The following is a 26,665-nucleotide window of genomic DNA, read 5'->3' as shown; positions in this document are numbered from 1 at the left end:
GGAGGTTCCTTAAAAAACTAAAAATAGAGATATCATATGACCCTGCAATCCACTCCTGGGTGTATATGAAGAAAAATATGATCTGATAGGATACATATTTACCACATATATTCACCACCAATATTCACCACAGCACTGTTTACTACAGCCAAGACAAGGAAGCAACCTACATGTCCATTGACAGAGGAATGGATAAAAAAGATGTGGTATACATATATAATAGAATATTACCCAGCCATTAAAAACAATAAAATCATGCCATTTGCAGCAACATGGATGGACCTAGAAATCATCATACTGAGTGAAGCAAGTCAGATAGAGGAGAAATATCGTATGACATCTCTTATGTGAGTAATCTAAAAAGGAATGCTACAGATAAACTTACTTACGAAACGGAGAGAGATTCACAGACTTAAGAGAATGAACTTGTGGTTGCAGTAGGAGGAACAGAAGGAAGGGATGGTTAGGGAGTTTGGGATGGACATGGACACTCTGTTACATTTAAAATGGATAACCAACAAGGACCTACTATCATAGCACATGGAACTCTACTCAATGTTATGTGGCAGCCTAGATGAGAGTAAATAGACAGAGAGGGAGAATAGGGGAGAATGGATACATGTATATGCATGGCTGAGTTCCCTCGCTGTTCACCTAAAACTGTCACAACATTGTTGACTGGGTATACCTCAATAACTCACTTCATGGCAAACAGATGGGAAAACAGTGGAAACAGTGACAGACTTTATTTTGGGGGGCTCCAAAATCACTGCAGATGGTAACTGCAGCCATGAAATTAAAAGACACTTACTCCTTGGAAGAAAAGCTATGACCAACCTAGACAGCATATTAAAAAGCAGAGACATTACTTTACCAACAAGGGTCCATCTGGTCAAAGCTATGGTTTTTCCAGTAGTCAGATATGGATGTGAGAGTTGCACTATAAAGAAAGCTAAGTGCCAAAGAATTGATACTTTCGAACTGTGGTGTTGGAGAAGACTCTTGAGAGTCCCTTAGACTGCAAGGCGATCCAACCAGTCCATCCTAAGGGAAATCAGTCCTGAATATTCATTGGAAGGGCTGATGCTGAAGCTGAAACTCCAATACTCCGGCCACTTGATGTGAAGAACTGACTCATCAGAAAAGACCCTGATGCTGGGAAAGATTGAAGGCGGGAGGAGAAGGGGACGACAGAGGACAAGATAGTCGGATGGTATCACTGACTCAATGGACATGAGTTTGAGTAAGTTCCAGGAGCTGGCGATGGACAGGGAGGCCTGGTTTGCTGCAGTCCATAGGGTCGCAAAGAGTCGGACACAACTGAGCGACTGATATGAACTGAACCTCAACACACGATAAAAAGTTTAAATAAAGAAAAAAGAATAGTTGTTGCCTTTAGGCAGGAGGGAAGAAGCTGTAATTGGAAAAGGGCAGGTGGGTTTCTGGGGAATGACAATGTTGTTTCTTGACCTCAGTGGTAGTTCCCACTTATTTGCTTTATAATAAATCATTAAGATGCACATTCTGTTTTTTTATACTTTGCTTTTTATGTATTACAATTTATACTAAAATTTTTATTTAAATTTATGGAACCAGTTTCACTTAATGAGAGAACGGCATAAATATTGTTGACTTTCATTCTTAGATTTCAGTAATATTCTTGACTCTGTCTTTATTTACTCTAAACAGACTTACAACTCATATTTCTTAGAGATTATCTTTTAGAGGTTAATCCTTTAATATTTGCTAGTTTCCAAATTCCACTAACACATTATACTGAAATCTACAATTACATTTTTAAATAAAATCATATTCTTGAATACATGATACTTTCTAATTTGGAACATTGTTTTTAAAACCCAAAATTTCACCTTAGGTGATAACACACATAGATTAACCAATAATCCGTATGTTTGCAAGGTATACAAAATAAAGACAAATGAGATGAGTACAGTTTTGTCTGGGACTAAATAAACATCAATTCAGCAGTTTACCGGAAACTTCCACATCTGTTTCCTAACACTGATTATTTTAATCTGTCTTCAATCTTTGTCTACCTAGGCCTCATTTAAAACCCAGGCATCTGCCTAGATATAAGAAGCTTTTAAAGTAACAGGAAATCTGATTTAATGACCTGAAATATGAATCATCTTTCATAGGGCCAAGTCATTTTATTTCTTCTCTGTAACTATAGTAAAAGGAACAGCTAACTGAACATACCTCAAATTTTATTCTGACAGCGATTATAAAGCCTATAGTGAAATACTGGTCCTATCTACCTTTCTAAATACTTTTTAACATCCCCTTTAAGGCAAACATCAAAACATAGTGGAGTAAAACAATTCTGCCTCAAATTATGGAGACCCAAAATTTGGTCTATACACTGTTATGAATCTGATTAACTTAAATAAAAGTAGTATTTCATCATAAAATTTCTTACTTTTGGAACATGAGGATTAAATTCCACAGCTCTATGAATTGCTTCCACAGCATTAATTTCTGCTGTGCTTAACCCTCTTCTGGAGGCTGTTTCTGGAGAGAATCTATAAGAAAAGAACAAAATGAAGAAATAAATATTTAAATAGATAAATATTTTAATTAATTAATTAAGGTAATCTAGCCCCTGAATCAGAGGTTTCTGGTGACGGCAAAACTCAAAGTCAAATAGCTGCTCTACTTTGGTTCAACATATAAAAGGCGGCAGCATAAGAGATAGAAATCCTCAAAGTGAAGAAAGCCTTTAGAAGTCCATTAAAGTCACACTTTGGGCAAAGTAATGAAATAAGAAATGCTATACAAGGACATCTGGAAAATCTCATGAAAATAGAAGTATTATATTCTTAGCAAATATTCACTGAGAGGAAAAAGTCTGTGAACATTTCATTCTAATTCACATTAAGGCATAGTAATCTAAAGTGAAAGAAAACATTTGCCATTTGGTTGGTTTCTGAGTATCTTACCTGCGGAACAAAGAGAAATTCATTAATGGCAGCCAAAAATACAAGGAAATCACAATAATTCAGAATTATAATCTTAGAACAGATAACATGAAACCTATTTCCCTACCATACAACCTTATCATTACTATCACAGCTACTATGTACTGAATATACTTTGTCTAGCAATGCTTTCAGCATTTAACACACATAATCTTCACACAACCACCCTACAGTATTATTCTTATTTTATAGATGAGGAAGAAACTCAAGGTAATTAATTTGACCAAAGTTCCACAGCTGGTATGTTGTAGACTTTTAATTTGCACCCAAGTTTATTTAGCTCTAAAAACCTTGCAGTTTCCACTGTTACAGATAGTAAGAATCTTCAAAGCCCCGTAAGTTAAGGGTTATTCAACAGGAAGTCGGGGGAAAAAAGCATTTTTAAAGTCAGTGAATGAAAAACATAATGTTGATTTTAGCAGTCTTTCTAAACTTGTAGTTTTCATAACTACTTACTTATCTGAAACAGTCCTTGTCTTCAATAGTGCTGCTGTATAACAGATGGCTGCTGACTTTGGAAGGCTTATATCTATAATAATAATTTTTAATTTAGGTAAGAAACACAAAAATATCTTAAGACAATTTTTAGTAAGAATAATTCATAGTTCAATTCAACAGATATGTTGATAATAAAGCAGTAAAAGCACATGGACATGAAATTGGAAGACCTGAGTTTGAAATCTTGATTCTACTATTTACCAACTATATATCCTTGAATTAGGCATAACTTCTTTAACCTCAGTTTTCTCAAAATGATAATTTTCTAGCAGAGATGTCTGTGAAAGTCCTCATACAATGTTAGAAAGTACTCAACAAATATTTATAATAGGCTGCTTGCTGCTGCTGCTGCTGCTGCTAAGTCGCATCAGTTGTTTCTGACTCTGTACGACCCCATAGACAGCAGCCCACGAGGCTCCTCTGTCCCTGGGATTCTCCAGGCAAGAATACTGGAGTGGGTTGCCATTTCCTTCTCCAATGCATGCATGCATGCATGCAAAGTCACTTCAGTCGTGTCCAACTCTGTGCGAACCCATGGACAGCAGCCCACCAGGCTCCCCTGTCCACGGGATTCTCCAGGCAAGAATACTTTAGTGGGTTGCCATTTCCTTCTCCAAATAGGCTGCTTACAATAATACTATCCATGGAAAAAAGCACTGTATAGATAGAACTACATAAAACCTCCACCTATTCACAAAGAAAAAAAAAGATTAAAAAAAAATTATCAGTAGTTAAATCTAAGTGATATAACCATGGGTGATTTTCATTTTCTTCTTCCTATGTTTTTGCATTTTCTACATTTTCTTAAGTGATAGTCTTTTATAAAATAAAAAGAAACTGAGAACTATAATGAAATTATCTTAAAGAACGCCCCAAACAATGTTATCAGGAGAGTAAGACTACAGGACTCTCTCTCCAGATTCCAGAGTTACACTAGCAAATGGAGAACCAAAGAAGTAAACTTGCTTTTAACTTTCTCAGAACTCTGGAAGAGCAAAGACTGAGGACTCATAAAAATAACTGAAAACACAGAGGCATATCCAGGTTGCTAGCTTTATTTTATTTTTAATGAATAGGTCCATTCTGATTTTTCATATTCAGTCCTTAAGCTTGTTCATCATACGTATCATAAGCAGGCCATACATCTGATAAGTAACATATGGAAAGAATTTCTCACAAATTTCTCCACGAGCCTATATTAACTAAAGCACTTCCTAAGAATTCCAGATGTTTAAAAGAAATAAACTTCTCTTTCCAAGTGTAATACATTTCAAACTTTCTAAGTCATGGGGATTCCTAAGCTAATGGGTAGGAGCTTACAACAGGACAGTATGAATAAGTGACTTATATGTGTTCTGATATAGTGAAAGATATGACAAGAAATATTATGCTAGTTAGGATATTCTCAGTTTCAGGTTAAAAGCCAATGCCTCACTTAGAATGAGGAGAAAGACTATGCTTCTTAAAAATTATCTCAACTCCATTTGTGATAAACTGGCACTGTTATAGTACAATAATAAAAACAGCCAACATATATTGACTTCTTACTTTGGGGAAACTAGTAAAGAAATCGAATACCTAAATTTAAGTTCAGGCTTGTCACTTACTGGCTAGGAGACCTTACCCAATTACTTAGCCTTCTTCAACTCCAGTTTCCTTATTTATTAACTGGAAATAGTAAAATACTTGTCCTACCATCTCTCAAAATTGTTGTAAGCATCAGATGAGATAATAAATTACACTTTTTAACTAAAAAGCATTGTAAAATGTTGTTCTGAGTTACTCATATACACTGCTAAGCAACTTCCGTTAGCCTTCTCCATCACTCCAAAAGAAATGAAGTGTATAGCGCTCCATACTTTCCCAATTACCTCACCTAACATACTATGCTTCAATATAATTACCATTCATTTGTCTGTATGTTCTACCAAACTGCAAATCCTATAAGGGTTAAGTCCATGTTTTCTTGTTTACCACTGTATTCTAAGTGCCTCACACAGGCACTAAAACAAATGAATATACTTTGACAGAAGGAAAATTTCTCCTTGCAGACTTTTGCTATCAAAAGTATTGATAAAGAAGATACTTAGGGGCTTCCCTGGTGGTCCAGTGGTTAAGAATCTGCCTTGCAATTCAAGGGGACGTGGGTTCAACCCCTGGTCAGGGAACTAAGATTCCACATGCTACAGAGCAACTAAACCTGTGTACCACAACTACTGGGCCCTCCCACCACAACTAGAGAGTCTCTGCACAGCGACAAAAGGTCTGCATGATGCAGCAAAGATCCTGCACACAGCAACAAAGACTTGACCACGCGGCAACGAAGACCTGACGTGGCCAAATAAGTAAACATTTACAAAAAGAAGAAGAAACCTAATAGTAACTTGTGTCCACAGATTCTAAATACTGACTGGAAAGAATGCAAAGAGAAAGTCACAGAAATACCAGAGTAGGATACCATTTGTGATCACTTTATATTGAAAAAAAGAAAAAAAAAAACACTTTAACTATGCTATCAACTAAGAGGGGCTTCCCTGGTAGCTCAGCTGGTAAAGAATCAACTAAGAAAATTATCACTCACCATCATATTTTGCTAGAACTGCTTGGACATCTGCATAGGCCTGTAATTCTAAAAGTGATTCTAGGAGATTTTCATGGATGTTCAACATGGTAAGAGGAGGACATTCTTTCATTAACTGTATATTAAAAGGAGAAAAAGATTAAAATTATCGCAAATGAACTCAATACAGAAGTAGAAATTCTTTATTAAAATTTTGGAGGCTCAGCCTCTAAGAAATTTGTGTATATTAAGTATCTTGTTACAAACTATCAATTAAAAAAAAAAAGATTCTGGGGAATTCCCTAGTAGTCCAGTGGTTGGCGCTTCCTCTGCCAGGGCCTGAAGTTTGATCCCTGGTTGGGGAGCTAAGATGCAACAAGACGCATGGTACCGCCAATAAATAAATGTTACAAAATAAAAAGCCACACAGTGATTATGCATTAACTTAACCAGCAACTTAAAACATATTTTCAGTTTTGAAAGAATAAAGGTAAAGGCTAAGTCATCAAATTTACTTACATCTCTCATTATCTTTACTGCCTCTCTTATTCTTCCCAATTTTCTTGCACACATTGCCAGTCTTCTTTTAATATACACCAGTACATTGGTATCTCTCCCTATTTAAAAAAAACAACAAATGACCCAAAGCTATCACTTTTATATTATGACCAGCTATTTCCTTAATATATTTATCTATCAATTTTATTTGCCTGGAAGGCAAATAATTTTATACACCCTGGAAGGTTCAATTAAAATTAAATTGTGTCAGAATGGAAGAATATTAATAATTATTGAATTTGCGTAATGAACAATGAGTGAAAGTTAATTATATTGCTCTATTTTTATAGATGTTTGAAGTTTTTATATTAAAAGCTTAAAATATATATATGTATATATATACATATAGGATTACTTTTGACTCTAAGTAATCTGAGTACAGTATATATAAAGTAATTTGTATACACTAGGCAAGTAGATTTTACTATTAAAATAAAAGACATACATTAATAGGAAGAAATAACATGACTCTATTAAGTTTCTGTATAAACAATCTACTATTTTAATATTATCTATTATCTTAACTGACAAACGATATTCAAAACAAAATTTATATACTAGTGTAAATTTTTGCTCAAGGGCAAAATTACTTCTACAAAGGGCTAACAAATATTTCTGAACCTATCCCATAACTAAATTAGAGATTATACAAGGACAAATGGCATGACTTTTTTACAGATGAAACAGATGAAACTGTTTCATTAGTTCCAGACTTCAAGATTATATATTCCCACAGTTATGTGTTATAACAACATGCATTAATGAAACATCCTATATACATCAATATTTAGTTTAGAGAGAAAACATCCAAATTTTAATTTCCACAAACAAAAGATTTAAAACTTAACTCCCAACAGATAATGCATTATATAAACATATTTCAATTTATTGCCCACTCTCTGCCAAAATCACGAAATTAAACCCTCTGGCCACACAATACAGCAGGAAGCAACAACATTACAGATCCTAACATCTTTGGTAAGTGTCTCAATCACAACTGGGAGAGTATGCCTACGAGTGGAAAGAAAGGATGTCAGTTGTTATGGCCCATATGATCTCAAACATATTGTAGAGAAAAAACCACCAGAGAAAGAGTCAATACCAAGTGCAAGGCTGGTTTCTGTGCTAAAGAGCCACTCCCTGGCACTATATGGAGATGTTTTTACAGCCTGAAGAGCAAACCAAATGATATATATACCTCTACTACTGCTTAGGTAAGGGTGGATAAAAGTAACAGCTGTTTATCATTATTAGAAGCTTCTCTTGAATCTTGAATATTTTTGAGTTGTGTTTCTCCAATGACCAGCCCAATTCTTGCATGAAATAAATTACTGTTAAGTTTCAGAGCAGCACATCTCTCAATAACCAGAACAGATCCATTCTCTTCCACAAACATTCTCTACCTAATACACATTTCTGTCTTGCTGACTTGAACAGATTTGTTGTATCTCATGAAGAGCAGCTAACTTTTAAGTATTAAGTTTTTTAGAATTTATTGTTTTGTGTTTTGCACATAAAGGAGGCAACTGCAGGAACTAAAAGACAGGTGAAAATTAGTTCATAGTCACTTACTCAGTTGAGCTTCATGCTGAGGACTTTGGTGCTGGCACTGTTGTGACCGCTTATAAATTGTTTCTCCTGCCTTGAGTGCCTGTTTAAATAACCTTTCAGCATCTACAATAGTTGTTGCTTCTTCCTCAGCCAGTAGAACATATGCAGTGGCACAGCTTTAAAGAAAGCAAGCAAGACAATTTTAAGGAAAATGGTAAAGCAAGTAGTTTCTTTCAGTTCAGTTCAGTCGCTCAGTCATGTCCAACTCTGCAACCGCACGAACTGTAGCATGCCAGGCCTCCCTGTCCATCACCAGCTCCCGAAACCCATGTCCATTGAATCAGTGATGCCATCCAACCATCTCACCCTCTGTCATCCCCTTCTCCTCCTGCCTTCAATCTTTCCCAGCACCAGGGTCTTTTCCAATGAGTCAGCTCTTCCCATCAGGTGGCCAAAGTATTGGTGTTTGAGCTTCAACATTTGTCCTTTCAAGGAACATCCAGGACACATCTCCCTTAGTATGGAATGGTTGGATCTCCTTGTAGTCCAAGGGACTCTCAAGAGTCTTCTCCAACACCACAGTTCAAAAGCATCAATTCTTTGGCGCTGAGCGTTCCTTATAGTCCAACTCTCACATCTATACATGACCACTGGAAAAACCATAGAGTTGACTAGACGGACCTTTGTTTGTAGTTTTTTTTGGGTATGTCTATTTACATAACATTTCCCTATCTTTACCTAAACTTTCTGTAATAGGGAAGAAAATTTTCTATTCTATTACAAGTTAATCACTAAAGGGATGTTGCCTATAAACTTAAATTATACATAATAATACAACTCTCAGAATTCTGCCTCCCAGGATATGAGCATTATGCTAAAAGACTTTTATTTAGCTCACAGGAAATATCTTGGCCAGGCCCACCTGGGAGGAAGAAATTAACACACTCCTCCAGAGGTGGATGGGAACCAGGAAATATTTGACTTCACTCCTTCCCCTTTTAGTATAAAAGAAGATTGAATTCTAGCTCAGGTAAGAGAGTTCTTTGTAAGCATAAATGCACCATCTTCTTGATTTTCTGGCTTTCAGAATAAAGCTGTTACTCCTTGCCCCAACAACTCATCGCTCAATTATTGGCCTGTCATATGGCAAGCACTCACTACGAGGTCGGATTTGGTAATAAATTTCAGTTATTCATAAACACTTGCTATTTTTTGTTTCTGTTCTATTACTGTTGTTATACCCCTCTTGTAAAGAGGTATTAAATTGTGTTTTTCATTTTTATTTCTCTTATGATGAGTGACATTGAGCACCTTTTTATGTACTTTTTGGTCATTTATATATCTTCCTTGAAAAAAAGGTCTATTCAAATCCTTTGCCCATTTTTAATTGGGTTGTCTTTGTTACTGAGTTGTAAGAGTTCTTTCTATGTTCCGAATACTAGGCCCTTATTAAATATGGCTTGCAAATATTTTCTCTCAACCTGTGGTTTGCATTTTCACTTTTTTGACAATATCCTTTGATTGCCCAAAAGCTTTTAATTTTGATGAAATCTAATTTATCAAACCATCCCCAAGAAAAAGAAATGCAAAAGGCAAAACAGTTGTCTGAGGAAGCCTTAAAAATTAGTTGAGAAAAGAAGAGAAGTTAAAGACAAAGGAGAAAAGGAAAGATATACCCATTTGAATGCAAAGTTCCAAAGAATAGCAAGAAGAGATAAGAAAGCCTTCCTCAGTGATCAATGCAAAGAAATAGAGGAAAGCAATAGAATGGGAAAGACTAGAGATTTCTTCAAGAAAATTAGAGATATCAAGGGAACATTTCATGCAAAGATGGGCAAAATAAAGGACAAAAATGGTATGGACCTAACAGAAGCAGAAGATATTAAGAAGGGGTGGCAAGAATACACAGAAGAACTATACAAAAAAGATCTTCACGACCCAGATAACCACGATGGTGTGATCACTCACCTAGAGCCAGACATCCTGGAATGTGAAGTCAAGTGGGCCTTGATGCTTAGAAAGCATCACTGTGAATAAAGCAACTGGAAGTGATGGAGTTCCAGTTGAGCTATTTCAAATCCTAAAAGATGATGCTGTGAAAGTGCTGCACTCAATATGCCAGCAAATTTGGAAAACTCAGCAGTGGCCATGACACTGGAAAAGGTCAGTTTTCATTTCAATCCCAAAGAAGACAATGCCAAAGAATGCTCAAACTACCATACAATTCCACTCATCTCACATGCTAGCAAAGTACTGCTCAAAATTCTCCAAGTCAGGCTTCAATAGTACGTGAACCATGAGCTTCCAGATGTTCAAGCTGGATTTAGAAAAGGCAGAGAAACCAGAGATCAAATTGCCACCAGTTGGAAAAAGCAAGAGAGTTCCAGAAAAACATCTACTTCTGTTTTATTGATTATGCCAAAGCCTTTGACTGTGTAGATCACAACAAACTGGAAAATTCTTCAAGAGATGGAAATACCAGACCGCCTGACCTGCCTCCTGAGAAGTCTGTATGCAGGCAAGAAGCAACAGTTAGAACTGGACATGGAACAACAGACTGGTTCCAAATTGGGAAAGGAGTATGTCAAGGCTGTATATTGTCACCCTGCTTATTCAACTTATATGCAGAGTACATCATGCAAAATGCCAGGCTGGATAAAGCACAAGCTGGGATCAAGATTGCTGGGAGAAATAACAATAACCTCAGATACACAGATGACACCACGCTTATGGCAGAAAGCAAAGAACTAAACAACCTCTTGATTAAAGTGAAAGAAGAGGGTGAAAAAGCTGGCTTAAAACTCGACATTCAAAAAACTAAGATCATGACATCCGCTCCCATCACTTCAGGGCAAATAGATGGGGAAACAATGGAAACAGAGAGAGACTATTTTCTTGGGCTCCAAAATCACTGCAGATGGTGACTGCAGCCATGAAATTAAAAAGACGCTTGCTCCTTGGAAGAAAAGCTATGATCAACCTAGACAGCATATTAAAAAGCAGAGACATTACTTTACCAACAAAGGTCCACCTAATCAAAGCAATGGTTTTTCCAGTAGTCATGTATGGATGTGAGAGTTGGACTATAATGAAAGCTGAGTGCTGAAGAATTGATGCTTTTGAACTGCGGTGTTGGACAAGACTCTCAAGAGTCCCTTGGACTGCAAGATCCAAACAGTCAATCTTAAAGGAAATCAATCCTGAATATTCACTGAAAGAACTGATGCTGAAGCTGAAACTCCAATACTTTGGCCACCTGATGCAAAGAACTGACTCCTTGCAAAAGACCTTGATGCTGGGAAAGATTGAAGGCAGGAGGAAAAGGGGACGACAGAGGATGAGATGGTTGAATGGCATCAGTGACTCGATGGACATCAGTTTGAGCAAGCTCCGGGAGCTGGTGATGGACAGGGAAGCCTAGTATGCTGCAGTCCATGGGGTCGCAGAGTCGGACATGACTGAGCAACTGAAATGAACTGAATCTCTATCACTCCCTCCCTTCTGCCTTGAGTTTAGTTGGCTCTTCATCTTCTAACTCCTTGCTAAGTCCTTGATTTACGATCTTTTTTCTTTATTAATGTAGGTATTTACAGCTATAAATTTTTCTCTGAGCATGTACTGCTTTTGTTGTATTTCACGATTTTTGATATGTTATGTTTTCATTTTCACTCATCCCAAAGCATTTTTCTAATTTATCTTGTGATTTCTCCTGTCTATAGAGTTTGTTGTTTAATTTCCACAAATTCCAATATGGTAAATTTCTGAACTTTCTTCTGTTACTGACTTCTAGTTTCATTTCACGGTAGTGAGGGTAGATAGTTTATATGATTTCAATCATTTTAAGTTTATTGAGAATTATTTATGTCCTAACTACAATATATCCTGCAGAATGTTCCATGTACACTTCGGGTATATGGAAATGTTGGGTAGATATCTGTTAGATACAGTTGGTTTAGAGTATTGTTTTTTCAAGTCTTCTTTGTGTATCTTTTTGTAGTTATTCTATCCATTATTGAAAATGAGGTGTTGATGTCTTCAACTACTATTGTTGAACTCTTTATTTCTCCCTCAATTCTGTCAGTTTTTGGTTCATACACTTTGGGGCTCTCTTATTAGATGTATACAAGTTTATAATTGTAGTATCTTCTTGATAAATTGAACTTTTGTCATTATATAATGTCAAACTTCATCTTGTAAAAATTTTTGTCTTAAAGTCTATTTTGTCTGGTATTAGTTTAACCACTCCATTTTTCTTTGGTTACTATTTGCATGGAATATTTTTCTCTACACTTTCACTTTGTACTTGTGTCTTTGAATCTAAAGAATGAATCTCTTACAGATAGCATATAGTTGGACTACTTTTTTTCCCTATCCATTCTGCTAATCAATGCCTCTTAACTGAAGAACTTAATCTATTTACCTTTAAGTAATTAGTGATAAGGAAAAAATTGTTTCCTCCATTTTCCTATTTGTTTTCTATACAGCCTGTCTTTTTTGTTGTTATTGTTCTCATTTCCTGCATTATTGCCTTCTTTTGTGCTAGATATTTTCTAGTATACCACTTTGATTCCCTTATTTATTGTATTTTTTATTTCTTAGTGGTTAACAGTTAACAATTGTATTTAACAACTTACAAAAACCAAGAATGAATTAATAATAATTTAGTTTCAATAGTTTCAAAACTTTTCTCCTATATAGCTCCTCCCCCCTTATGTTGTTATGGTCACAAATTGCAACTATATAAACTGTACATCCATCAACATAGATTTACAAGGACTGTTTTACACAGCTGTCTTTTAAATCATATAGATAAAAAGAACTTCGAACCAAAAAAAAATTAATATTGACTTCATTTCCCTCTGTAGTTACACTTCTGGTGTTCTTTACCGCTTTGTGTGGACTCAAGACTGTCTAGTATCATTTTATTTCAGCCTGAAGGCCTCCTTGTAGGTTTCCTGTAGCAGGAGTTCAGGTCTACTAGCACTGAACTCTGTTTTTGTTTACCTGGGAATGTCGTTGTCTTCTTTTTTTTTTTTTTTTTGAAGGACAGGGTTGCTGGACACAGAATCCTGAGCTAACAAGCTTTTTCTTCCTGAACTTTATATTATCCCACTGCCTTATATGGTTTCTGATGAGAAATTAGCTGTAAATCATTTTTAGGATTACTTATACGTGATGAGTTGCTTCTTTCTTGCTGCTTTCAGGTATCTGCCCTTATTTCTGGCTTTTGAAAGCTTGATTATAATGTATCTCATTGTGGATATCTTTGAGTATGTCTTCTGTGGGGTGCATTGAGCTTCTTTGATGTGTAGATTCATACCTTTCATCAAACTTGGGATCCTTTCAGCCAGTATTTCTTCAAATAGTCTTTTTTGCCTCTTTCTATCTTTCTGGGACTCCATTATCCATAGGTAAGTATGTTTAACAGTGTCCCACAGGTTTCTTAGGCTCTGTTCTCTTTGCTTCGTTCTTTTATTTTTGACCAAAATCAAGTTTGCTAATTCCTTCTTCTGCCTGTTTAGATCTGCTGCTGAACCCCAATAGGAAAATTTAAATTTCAGTTAAACTTTTCAACTCTAGAATTTCTATTTAGCTTTTCTTATTTCTACCTCTTTACTGATATTCTCTAATCTGAAACAGATTCTCATGGTTTCCTTTAATTCTTTGTACATGGCTTCCTTTACCTCCTTGAGCATATTTTAAAAAATTGATTTAAAGTTTTTGTCTAGAAAGTCCAAAGTCTGGGCTTCCTCAAAGGCAGTTTCTATTTATTTCCTTGTCTCTGTGAAAGGCATATTTTGCTGCTTTGTATGTCTTATAATTTTTTTTGTTGAAAACTGGAAATTTAAAATAACATAATCTAGCAACTCGAGAAATCAGATTTCCTATCCTCCCCAGGGATTGTTGTTGCTGTTTATAGTTGTTTGTTTAATAACTTCTGAACTGATTTTGTAGTTTATATTCTCTATCATGAATGACTAGTGAAATCTCTGCTCTTTTAGCATAATGGTTAGTTAGTGACTTGATAGAGACTGCCTAAACCCCTGAAATCACAAACAAAACAAAAAACAAGTCTTTGCAGATGGGTTCTGTGTGTTAAACGGGGCATGCCTTCAACATTCAGTCAGGCAGTTTACAACTCTACCTTAGCTTTCACTTTCTGTTTGCGCAGAACCTGAAAGTTAGACAGACATGAGAGCTTAGGGACTTAAGTCTTCTCTGAGCAAGTCCCCAAACTTGGGCATGTGTGTAGCTGTTGAGATTCCTAGGAATACGTGGAAGCTTTTAAAAATCTTTATTTCTCAGTTTCTCATTCCTCAGCCTTTCCTCCCAAGCTTTCTAGTTTGTCTATTGTTTGCCTGTTGTTACCCCTTGCTCCTGGCAGCAGGCCCTAATACATTTGCCGTTAAATATTTTCAACAAATGCCAGCCCACTCACCCCACTAACTGCACCCCCTCCCTTAGTATAGCTGTGTCAGTGCTGGGAGAGTTTCAAATTAACCAAAGTAAAAAAGGCAAGCCCTCAGAGCTGGTCCTTCACGGGTTCATCAGGCCAATCAGACCATTTTAGACCACAGTTCTTTGAGAATATGATCCAGTCTGCTTCCTTTGATAGATGGAATTATACCCAGAAGGGTGATTGTTATCTTCAAGGCTACCACTGAGCTAGGGGGTGGACGATGGGGTTCAGTTCAGTTCAGTTACTCAGTCGTGTCCGACTCTTTGTGATCCCATGAATCACAGCACACCAGGCCTCCCTGTCCATCACCAGCTCCCGGAGTTCACTCAGACTCACATCCATCGAGTCAGCGAGGCCATCCAGCCCTCTCATCCTCGGTCGTCCCCTTCTCCTCCTGCCCCCAATCCTTCCCAGCATCAGAGTCTTTTCCCATGAGTCAACTCTTTGCATGAGGTGGCCAAAGTACTGGAGTTTCAGCTTTAGCATCATTCCTTCCAAAGAAATCCCAGGGCTGATCTCCTTCAGAATGGACTGGTTGGATCTCCTTGCAGTCCAAGGGACTCTCAAGAGTCTTCTCCAACACCACAGTTCAAAAGCATCAATTCTTCGGCGCTCAGCCTTCTTCACAGTCCAACTCTCACATCCATACATGACCACAGGAAAAACCATAGCCTTGACTAGACGGACCTTAGTCGGCAAAGTAATGTCTCTGCCTTTGAATATGCTATCTAGGTTGGTCATAACTTTTCTTCCAAGGAGTAAGCGTCTTTTAATTTCATGGCTGCAGTCACCATCTGCAGTGATTTTGGAGCCCAAAAAAATAAAGTCTGACACTGTTTCTACTGTTTCTCCATCAATTTGCCATGAAGTGATGGGACCAGATGCCATGATCTTCATTTTCTGAATGTTGAGGTTTAAGCCAACTTTTTCACTCTCCACTTAAGTTAAAAACATCAAAAATAAATAAATAAATAAGGATCTCTTAAAGAAATTCAGTTATTTCTTAAAATTGATTAAGCATTCTCCAGTTTGCAATAAACTTTTGATTAGTTTTCAGAGTCTCAATAAACTTGATTCACTGCTTGTTGAGTTCCCTACACTGACATTTCTGTTCTACCTTGGGGAAGTCTTCTTAATAAGGATTAATATATCTGTAGTACGGGAGAAAGGAAGAGTATGGGGACAATGCTAAATTCACATTATTCAGGAGGCATTCCTTGATAATCCCAACTGGGCCCATTTTTTACTCTTGGCATTTATTTAATATTAGATCAATATTTATTGATCTGTTTTATTTAAATATTAAGTTCACTTATACTTTTTAAAATATAAAGTTGATAAAAGGAACTTTAAAAAAATAAATGCTGCTAACATTAAAAATAATAAGGTTAGAGCCATGTTTTTCTTATTTTGTATTCCCTTCCCAATCCTCCAATCCTACTAGCAACTACAGGTCTTAGGACTGAATGAATGCTTTCAGTGAACGATATAAATGAAAAACAAAATTAAAATGTGTGGCATAAGTATTTTAGTACTCTAACTATCAAGTATTATCATCAACTAGATCAGTATTCTCCTTTTTGAAAAATATTTCTACATAATTTCTATTCAAAAGCATAGAAGATAAGTTTACAATTTCAGAAGCAAAAAACAAATGTCAATGAACACTGCAAATTTTGTCCCTAGTATGCAAAAAGAGAAAGGGGACTATTAATGACTCCAAATGTCTTAAGGATAGAAAAAAGGAAACAAAATCATTTGCTTGGGTTTCCTTCAAAACAAACTTATTTTCCATATATTATATTTCAAACTTACTCATTGTTTAATTCTAAAGCTTGATAGGCTGCTTTGATTCGAGCTGGAGGATTCCTTTCTCTCCATGCCTTCTGCATAACTGTAGGAAAAACATTTCAAAAAGTAGATGAGATGCAAACATAAATTATCATATGCAAAACATACAAAGAATGATTTAGAAAAATAAACAAAGATTTAAATAATATGTTCTTAAACATAAACAACAAACTGGGGTGATGGCTCACATTAACCTTAAGTTTACACTAAATTTGAGAGCTTCACATAATAGAAATTAATTTCTCTGATTTATATGAATAGTAACATAGGCGGTACTCAATCAAGTTAACTATATCATTATTATACATGAACATTTATATATCTAAATGTATATTAAAATTGACATCAGATTATAATTAATGAAATATTCTTGTTCTTTTATCCTTTTGGAAAGGTTCTATGGAACTGCTAAAAATACACAAAAACCTTAAAAACCAAAGTTTTTATCTAATCAAAGATTCAGTCCACAAAGAACGCTTGAATTTGTATTTTATATTAAAGGGGGAAAAATGAATTAATTTAGGATATAGTACATTCATGGAAAATATGAGTCTCTACTAAGAGTCAAGAAAAGCCTGAATTAGGATCTCTCTGGAATAACAATATTAGTTTTGTTATCATTTACTACACCAAATTGAAAATTTCACATTAAGCAAAGTTTCTTTAAAATTAAACAAACAAATAAAGAAGATCCATGAAACTATTTGGTCTATTTCAAGTTTGATAAGAAAAATAGAGAATCTATGAATGTTGCTTTTGGAAGGAAACCTACAACTGTCCAGAAAGAATAATGTGGAAAACGTTTGAGTTTTCCTTTGGAAACAAAATATTAGTCTTGGCTTAGAAAAGGAGACAATATATTCTACTTGTGTAACAAAAATACATTTCTCATATCAAATATGTCACTAGCTAGCTGACAGCTAATGCTTCCTGAACTTGACAAACTGATGCAAGTCAGCACCCATATGATAATAACCAGGTAAAGAATAGCATTTTGCTTAAACATTAAAATATTACCTAAAAATCAAATATAATACTTAACTTGCCATTTTTAATGATGAGGCTCTGTTCCATAAGTTACATAATATTTTCAGGTTCAATTTTGACACTGAATTTTTTATTAACAATTTAAATGGTTACCTGGTACTCTAGCATATTAAGTATACATAGTAGTTTATTTAACCAGTTCTCTTCTGATGGATAATTAATTTTTTGCTAATATAAAAATACCATGATAACCATCTTTTAACATCTATCTTTGTATACCTGGCCAAATATTTCAGAAGTGGAAGTGGAATGGTTAAAAACATATGCATCTTTTAAAAGACTTTGGATATATATTCCCAAATTCCTCTCAATGAGATTGTATTAATTCACATTTTTTCAGGCAGTGCAGGAGAGTGACTATTTCCCCACTTCCTTAGTAACACTGAGTAGTGTCAATCTTTGCTAGTTTAATACGTGAAAACGATCTCAGTTTCATTTGTATTTCTTCTATTCCTAGTAAAGTCATCTAATCTACCATTAAGCATTTATTTTTTGTTATTCATATGTTTTCAAATGCTCTATCCAGCCTTATTATCTCTCACAACCAATGCAATTCTAAGCTAAAGAGGAAATAGGAAATAAAGAAGAGGAAGGAAAATATTTACTTCCCTCTAAAATAAGGTTTAGAAATCATTTAGTATTCAACAGTTGATTTAGTACTTAACTGCTAACTTATTATAGTCTTCAAAAGTTCTGAACTGTGTTAAGAATTTGTGATATGCTTAAGAAATAACACTAGCCATTAACAATTTAATCAAATTTATCTATTTTTCAAGTTAAATACTATTCTAATACGCTAACAAGCAGAAGGGACTACCATTCAATCTAAGACCAGAGTCAGAAACAGAAATGCCTTGAGACCTTGCAGAACTAAAAGCACACGCACTGTCTAAAAGAAAGAATCACAGTTCAGGTCTAACTGATTACTGCCAAGTGGAAACATGAGTCCATATTTTCCAACTTAAAATTGTAAATCTGGAGTTTAACATTAAATAGCCTCTTGATTATGTCTTTTCACTACCTAAATAAATCAACAGAGTAAGAACAAAAATCTACTAAGTTAGTAATTACTAATGACAACAGTCCGTCTAGTCCAGTGGTCATGTATGGATGTGAGAGTCGGACTGTGAAGAAGGCTGAGCGCCGAAGAATTGATGCATTTGAACTGTGGTGTTGGAGAAGACTCTTAGAGTCCCTTGGACTGCAAAGGAGGTCTAACCAGTCCATCCTAAAGGAGATCAGCCCTGGGTTTTCATTGGAAGGAGTGATGTTGAAGCTGAAACTCCGATACTTTGGCCACCTCATGTGAAGAGCTGACTCATTGGAAAAGACTCTGATGCTGGGAGGGATTGGGGGCAGGAGAAGAAGGGGATGACAGAGGATGAGATGGCTGGCTGGCATCACCGACTCGATGGACATGAGTTTGAGTGAACTCCGGGAGTTGGTGATGGACAGGGAGGCCTGGTGTGCTGCAATTCATGGGGTCGCAAAGAGTCGGACACGAATGAGTGACTGAACTGAACTGACAATAGTCAAGAGAAATTTCTCACATCACACATACAGACACATTTTTCTTTTTTTAATATAAAACTTTAGACATAAATCATTATATTTATATAAGTATCTGTAAAGATCAATATGGAACCAGTAGTGCATTTCTGGATTACCATTCATGGATAAAGTCTAGTTCAGTCTTTAATGGGGATTTTTCATACCTCTAGAAGTACTACATAAAATTTTGCAATGACCAAAATGGGACACATAATTTTAAGAGAATCAACCTCTAAAGCTTCAACTTTATATGACTCTTTCCTGTGTCTGATCTAATTGAAGAATGTTCCTCTGATTAGTCTATGTGTTACGCTGGTTTCTCTTTCCTACCCAACACAGGCTCCTTGCCTCACCCTGCTCCTTTAAAGATATATTACCTATTCCTACTTCATTAAAAAAAGCTTACTTTTCACCCATCCTGAATCTTTCCAAGGTGCATTGCCCTAGAGTGTAAAAATGTACAGGTGCCTCAGGAACTAGTTTGGGTTTCAGAGCAACTGTTTTTAATCAAGAAACCTATAATAGAGATTTGTGCCATTCACTTATTTAACAGGGAAGCTCAGTATTAGAAATACAAGGGGCTACCCTCATGGCTCAGCTGGTAAAGAACCCACCTGCCAATGCAGAAACCGAGTACTCTGGCTGCTAGAAGTTATGAATTCAAGTATATTGTAGAGTGGGGAGGGAGTATTAATTTTTACCAGTTTCATTTATCAGCACCCTTTCTCCTCTTACTATCAAGCATGCCCTGTCCCTAAGGGAAGGTTCTCTCATAGTAAGGCAAAGAAAGCATTAGTAAGGGATAATAAAGGCAGCGGAATCTTGTTTTGGCCAAGTGATAAGCTCAAGGCAAGGCTCCAAGACTTACCTATCTTTTCATCTTAGAATCTGAATTCAGAAGAGAGATGGTTGTCATAGGGATGAATGCTAACATGTCTATTTGAATTTAAAAAATGAAGTCAGACTTCTCTGTCAGAAAATATGTCTGATTTGGTTGACAGGAATGACAATGAGAACTCACCCAGCCAAATAAGTTATATGGAGGACCTTTTTCAAAGCTGAAAGAGCCAAATATGGAGCTCTATGAATTTGACAAAAATATAAAGTACAAGATTCCATTTAGAACTATGTGGTCAAAAGAAACTTACATTTTTAACAAAAAAATTACACAAAACTGTTCAGGACTGGGGGAAACAGAGACTCTTGGAGGGCACAAACAAAATCTTGTGTGCACCAGAACCCAGGGGAAAGGAGCACTGACCTCACAAGGCTGAGCCAGACGTGCCTGTCAGTGTTTGAGACTCTCCTGCAGAGGCATAGGTCAGAAGTGGCCTACTGGGGGATGGGGCACTGGCAGCAGCAGCCCTGGGAGGTGTGTGTTGGCACAAGTCCTTTTCGAAGGTTGCCAGTAGCTAACTGTGGCTCAGATCATCAGCTCCTTACTGAAAAATTCAGGCTTAAACTGAAGAAAATAGGGAAACCATTAGGCCATTCAGGTTATGATTAGACAGTGCTCAGTTGTGTCTGACTCTTTGCTACCTCATAGACTGTAGTCTTCCAGGGTCCTCTGTCCATAGGATCTTCCAGGTAAGAATACTGGACTGGATTGCCATTTCCTTCTCCACCTGGATCTTCCCAACCCTGGTGTCAAACCCAGGTCTCCTGTGTGTACTGCACTGCAGATGGATTCTTTACCTCTGAGCCACAGGGGAAGCCCCAGTGAAAGTGACAGAGTCAAGGGATTAGATCTGGTAGACAAGAGTACCTGAAGAACTACAGACAGAGGCTCATAACACTGTACAGAACATAGTGACCAAAACCAACCCCAAGAAAAAGAAATGCAAAAGAAGAGAAGTGGAAAGAGAAAGGAAAAGAGAAAAGGAAGTAGAGAAGTGGAAAAGAGAAAAGGAAAGATATATCCAACTGAATGCAGAGTTCCAGAGAATAGCACGAAGAGATGAGAAAGCCTTAAGTGAACAATGCAAAGAAATAGAGGAAAATAATAGGATGGGAAAGACTAAAGATCTTTTCATGAAAATTAGAGATAGCAAGGGAACATTTCATGCAAAGATAAGTACAATAAAAGGCAGAAGAGACAAAGAAGTGGCAAGATCTTAATGACCCAGATAACCACGATGGTGTGGTCACTCACCTAGAGCCAGACACTCTGGAGTGTGAAAGTGCCAACTCACTGGAAAAGACCCTGAAGCTGGGAAAGATTCATGGCAAGAAGAGAAGGGGGCAACAAAGAATAAAATGGTTGGACAGCATCACTGACTCAATGGATGTAGTTTGAACAAACTCCAGAAGATAGTAAAGGACGGGGAAGCCTGGCATGGTGCAGTTCATGGGGTCACAAACAGTCGGACATGACTTAGCAACTGAACAACATAAAGTGACTGGGAAGATTAAATTAGTATCTTTATATAAATTGCTTAGAACAGTGCTTCATATATAATAAGTATTATACAATTGTTAGCTATTATTAATGAAACTGCTTAAGACATCTGCAACATCAAAGCTATTCAATCACTTATATTTCCATCAAAGAATAAATATTAATATTTACAGTACACCAGGCAGTGTGTTAGATGATAAGGATTCAAAGATGACAAGTATAGTCTCTTATTTCCAAAGTTTCACACATTATTAGGGAGGACAAACATTAAAGCAACATCATAATATTAACAAATAAGTGTTCACAATTGAATAAACTAACTAAAATTATTTTACTGAGGTTTGGACCAAGTACTGTTGAACTGCAGAGAAGATCAGAGAAGGCTTCCCAAAGAATAAGACTTTTAATTTTGAATGATAAAAGTAGAAGCATAGATAAGGTGAAAGAGGGCAAAATAGTTGTGATAAAGATCCCTGTCAATCAGTTGGACATGATTCAGCAACAAAATAACAACTTTAAGCCAAATATTTAAGAGTCTCCATACTCACTTCTACAGAAAAGTTTAGAGAGAACTAAACTCAGACACTTCTATGATATTGCACAACTTTACAATGTTTCTCTGAATTATGACTGGAATAAAATATACCCAATTTTTCTCTGCATGCTGTGCCCCAATGTTTAACTCTGCCTTACTCTTTTTTTTTTTCAGTGTATGATTTCAGGTGTTAATTTCCCCAACCAAAACTGGGTACACTATTCTCTGCATAAGCAATTGTTGGATTTGATCTGAAAGGTTTTTTAAGTTGTAAAAGAAGCAACTAACTTTGTATAAAATAATTTAAATTCTGTATAAGACAAAAGAGTATAATAATAACCTAGTTTACAATCATAATTAGTTTCAACTTATTCTGGGTTTCTTATCAATGATACAAACAACTCCAAGCCAAATAACTCTGTGTAATAAATTACACTAAAAAACTTTGAAAATAATTTTAATGACTACTATTTACCCCAAGAACAGATATGACACATACCTGTATCTGAAGGACGTAAAAAGTCTGTGTCACAGGTGAAAAAGGTCTGATGGTCCTGAGCTGACAAATTCATGTCATAGTAAGTAAGTGGCTCTTTACCAGTCACCCAAGTGTATCTTTACCAAAACACAAGAAAATATGTAAATTGAACGTGAGAGAGCATCAATCAGCTACAATAGACACTACTTAAAATTCAAAATTTACTACTACAAATTTTATTTAAGGATATTTCAAAAGCTTATTGTAATCAATAAAACAAAAGAGATAACCTACACAAACTACTTAGAGTACAATAATAAAACATCTAAAACCAAAAGGGAAAGGGCTAGATTATTCAACAAACAGTGCTTCAAAATTGAATCTGAATGGATAAAACAATTTGACTGAAACATATACCTCATTAAGTATACTTAAATTCTCAGTGAATTAGAATTAAATATGAGAAGTAAAACTACAAAGAAGCTATAAGAAAACACCCTAAAACCCTCAGGAATTAATAGCAGATAACAACCTGGCTAATAAATTAAAATAACTGATCTTTACTTTTCACCTATAAAATTGGCAAATCTATGTCATCAAGAGTGAAGTCGGATATCGATTCACACATATTCCTGTTATAAATTGGTATATACATTTCTCTTTCCAGAAATCAATTATATAGTATCAAGAGTCTTAGCACCACAACTACTGAAGCCTGCATGCCTAGAGCCTATGCTCCACAACAAGAGAAGCTACAGCAATGAACAGCCTGTGCACCGCAAGGAAGAGTGGCCCCCACTTGCCACAATTAGCCTGGACACAGCTATGAAGACTCAGCGTAACCAAAAACTAATTAATCAATTAGTTTTAAAAGAGGCTTAAAAATAGTCAAACCTAGTTAGAGGATGGGCAAATGGAATTCCATTTTACCACTCTACTTTTATTTTTGAAATTTTTCAACATCAAAAGAAGAAAAAATTCAAAGGGAAGAAAAAAAACTGTTCACACCTTTCGATTCAGTAATCCTAGTGCTACAAATCAACCCTAAGAAAATAATCATATATGTGAAAAAATATTTATATATAAAGATATCCTTCTAGAGTAAGTGTTAACAGTGAACTATACAATTTGTGATCTGGAGAGGGGAGCAGTAGGTAAGTTATATATGTTACCTCTACAATAAGATATAGTACAACTGTCAAAATTCATGTTTTGAAGAAATTCTGTGGGAAATTCACATATGGTAAATTTCATATATTATGATGCTCAAGTTCTGTTTCTATATATGCATATATAGAAGAGAGTCTGGATGAAAACACTAATAGCAGTTGTCTCTTCATGGTAGAAAAAGGTGATTTTTTTTTACTTTCTTCCTATACATCTCTTTATTTTCCAACTTTCTATGAATAGGTATATATTTTGCAATCAGAAAAGGTATTTTAAAAGCACATTATATATACATGATCAAAGATTTTTTAAGTTATTTAATAAGTTGTCTTGCTATTTAAAGTTTTTAGCTATTTTGCGAGAAATTATCATGAAGAAAAAAGAAAAAGCAAGTATTTGTTCACTTAGCAAAGTTTGGTACACATTCTAAAATAATAAAAACTGTTAACCATCTATATTAATCCCAAAATGATTTGAAGCAGTTAAAAAATACATGAATAGTATCAACAACTTAGGGATTCCCTGGTGGCTCAGCGGTAAAGAATCCACTTGTAGTGCAGTATGTGGATTCAATCCCTGGGTCAGGAAGATCCCCTGGAGAAGGAAATGGCAACCCAGTCCAGTATTCTTCCCTGGAAAATCTCAGGGACAGAGGAGACTGGCGGGCTACAGTCCATGAGGTAACAAAAATCAGATACAACTTAGCAACTACACAACAAAACAACAAATCAATAATCTAAATTAGAAGCAAATTTTAAAATTCTCAATAAAGTAAAACAAGGATTGGGCCATAAAATGGCCCACAGCAAAGAGTTCTATAAATTTGCTAAAGATGGGCTATAATACAAGTCTAACGAGTGCATCAAGGCTGTATATTGTCACCCTGCTTATTTAACTTACATGCAGAGTACATCATGAGAAACGCTGGCCTGGAAGAAACACAAGCTGGAATCAAGATTGCCCAGAGAAATATCAACAACCTCACATATGCAGATGACACCACCCTTATGGCAGAAAGTGAAGAGGAACCAAAAAGCCTCTTGATGAAAGTGAAAGAGGAGAGTGAAAAAGTTGGCTTAAAGCTCAATATTCAGAAAACAAAGATCACGGCATCCAGTCCCATCACTTCATGGGAAATAGATGGGGAAACAGTGGAAACAGTGTCAGACTTTATTTTTGGGGGCTCCAAAATCACTGCAGATGGTGATTGCAACCATGAAATTAAAAGACGCTTACTCCTTGGAAGAAAAGTTATGACCAACCTAGACAGCATATTCAAAAGCAGAGACATGACTTTGCCGACTAAGGTCCGTCTAGTCAAGGCTATGGTTTTCCAGTAGTCATGTGTGGATGTGAGAGTTGGACTGTGATGAAGGCTGAGCACTGAAGAATTGATGCTTTTGAACTGTGGTGTTGGAGAAGACTCTTGAGAGTCCCTTGGACTGCAAGGAGATCCAACCAGTCCATTCTGAAGGAGATCAGCCCTGGGATTTCTTTGGAAGGAATGATGCTAAAGCTGAACCTCCAGTACTTTGGCCACCTCATGCGAAGAGTTGACTCATTGAAAAAGACTCTGATGCTGGGAGGGACTGGGGGCAGGAGAAGAAGGGGACGACAGAGGATGAGATGGCTGGATGGCATCACTGACTTGATGGACGTGAATCTGAGTGAACTCCGGGAGTTGGTGATGGACAGGGAGCCCTGGCATGCTGCGATTCATGGGGTTGCAAAAAGTCGGACACGACTGAGCGACTGAACTGAACTGAAGCTTCCCAGAACCACACAATAATTACCAATGCATTTTAGACTTTCACATTAAGACAAACTAATCATTCAAAAAGAAGCATTAAGAGTTCCTTATCCTGGGCTTCCCTGGTGGCTCGCTGGTCAAGAATCCGCCTGCCAATGCAGGCATGGGTTCAATCCCTGATCCGGGAAGATCCCACAGGCTGCAGAACAACAAAGCCTGTGCACCACAACAGTTGAGCCTTTGTTCTAGATCCCAGGAACCACAGCTACTGAGCCCATGTGCCACAATTACTGAAGCTTGTGCGCCTAGAGCCTGTGTTCCACAACAAGAGAAGCCATGACAATGAGAAGCCAGCACACCACAACTAGAGAAAAGCCCACGCAGCAACAAAGACCCAGCACAGCCAAAAATAAACAAGTAAAATTATAAAAAGAGTTCCTTATACTAAGATAAGAAATTTCTCTTTAAGATTTTCATGAAGTAGATACTATAAGATAACAAGAATAATAGCCTAAAAGCTTTTTAATAAACACAGTGAGAAGTTCAAGGACCTGTTTCTTGCAGAATCCCTTAATATAGGCTAATTGCATCTATCAGAAAAGGCTAGCTTTGACTTCCCAGGATGTGACTGTCCTACACTATCAAGTACTTAGGCACAGGGATTACTGCTTAATCATTTTGCATCCCCGTCATTTTGTACAATGTCCACATACAGTAGACATAAACTATTCCTTGTTCAATGAATTAAATGACATACCCCATGCTATCCCCAGGTAAAACACAGCCCCTTTCCAAACAAATAAAGTTATCTTTTGTCATAAGTTTCAAAAGTTTTCTCATTTAGAGTAAAAACCAGAAGAACAATGGACACAATAGTGTAGCCAGGGAATGGTAATATAAAATACAATATAAAAATAGCATACCCTGTACTGTTGCACAAATGAAATTTATATTCACATTCAGATTGATATCTTCTAGTAAACTGTCAAATAACTGTCAAATTTGAAATTGAGCACATATGCACAGGAATATGCTGACATTTATAATTTTTCTTAACCTCATGAATTCTTTGAAAAGGCTTTCTGTCATAAACCAAGGACCAAATGTACACTTATTATATATCACAAACATGGCTTGAAGCAATGTTTCTCATGATAAAAGTAAACATATTCAAGATGCAGAAAATTAAACTCTGGGCTAATCATTTTACCTTATTATATATCCACAACTCCAACTAGAAGAGCTGATATATCTGTAAAAAT

The 26,665-nt window shown here is 36.2% G+C and overlaps 1 protein-coding gene across 1 annotated transcript in view; it reads right to left on the bottom strand.

The window, feature by feature from the left end:
- Positions 1-26,665, bottom strand: part of ST7L (suppression of tumorigenicity 7 like) — a 63,610-nt gene that overhangs the window by 26,644 nt on the left and 10,301 nt on the right. The window contains exons 5-11 of the mRNA XM_052636754.1: positions 22,508-22,623; positions 16,442-16,520; positions 8,188-8,342; positions 6,577-6,674; positions 6,079-6,193; positions 3,456-3,528; positions 2,441-2,543 (exon numbers count right to left, since the gene is read on the bottom strand). Coding sequence (XP_052492714.1) covers positions 2,441-2,543; positions 3,456-3,528; positions 6,079-6,193; positions 6,577-6,674; positions 8,188-8,342; positions 16,442-16,520; positions 22,508-22,623 — 739 coding nt within the window. The remainder of the gene's footprint in view (positions 1-2,440; positions 2,544-3,455; positions 3,529-6,078; positions 6,194-6,576; positions 6,675-8,187; positions 8,343-16,441; positions 16,521-22,507; positions 22,624-26,665) is intronic.

The sequence above is a fragment of the Budorcas taxicolor genome, chromosome 3 (genome assembly GCF_023091745.1).
Source record: "Budorcas taxicolor isolate Tak-1 chromosome 3, Takin1.1, whole genome shotgun sequence".
Lineage (NCBI taxonomy): Eukaryota > Metazoa > Chordata > Mammalia > Artiodactyla > Bovidae > Budorcas > Budorcas taxicolor.
Note: the sequence above shows the minus strand (reverse complement) of the source record. Positions and strands in the feature narration are given on the sequence as shown.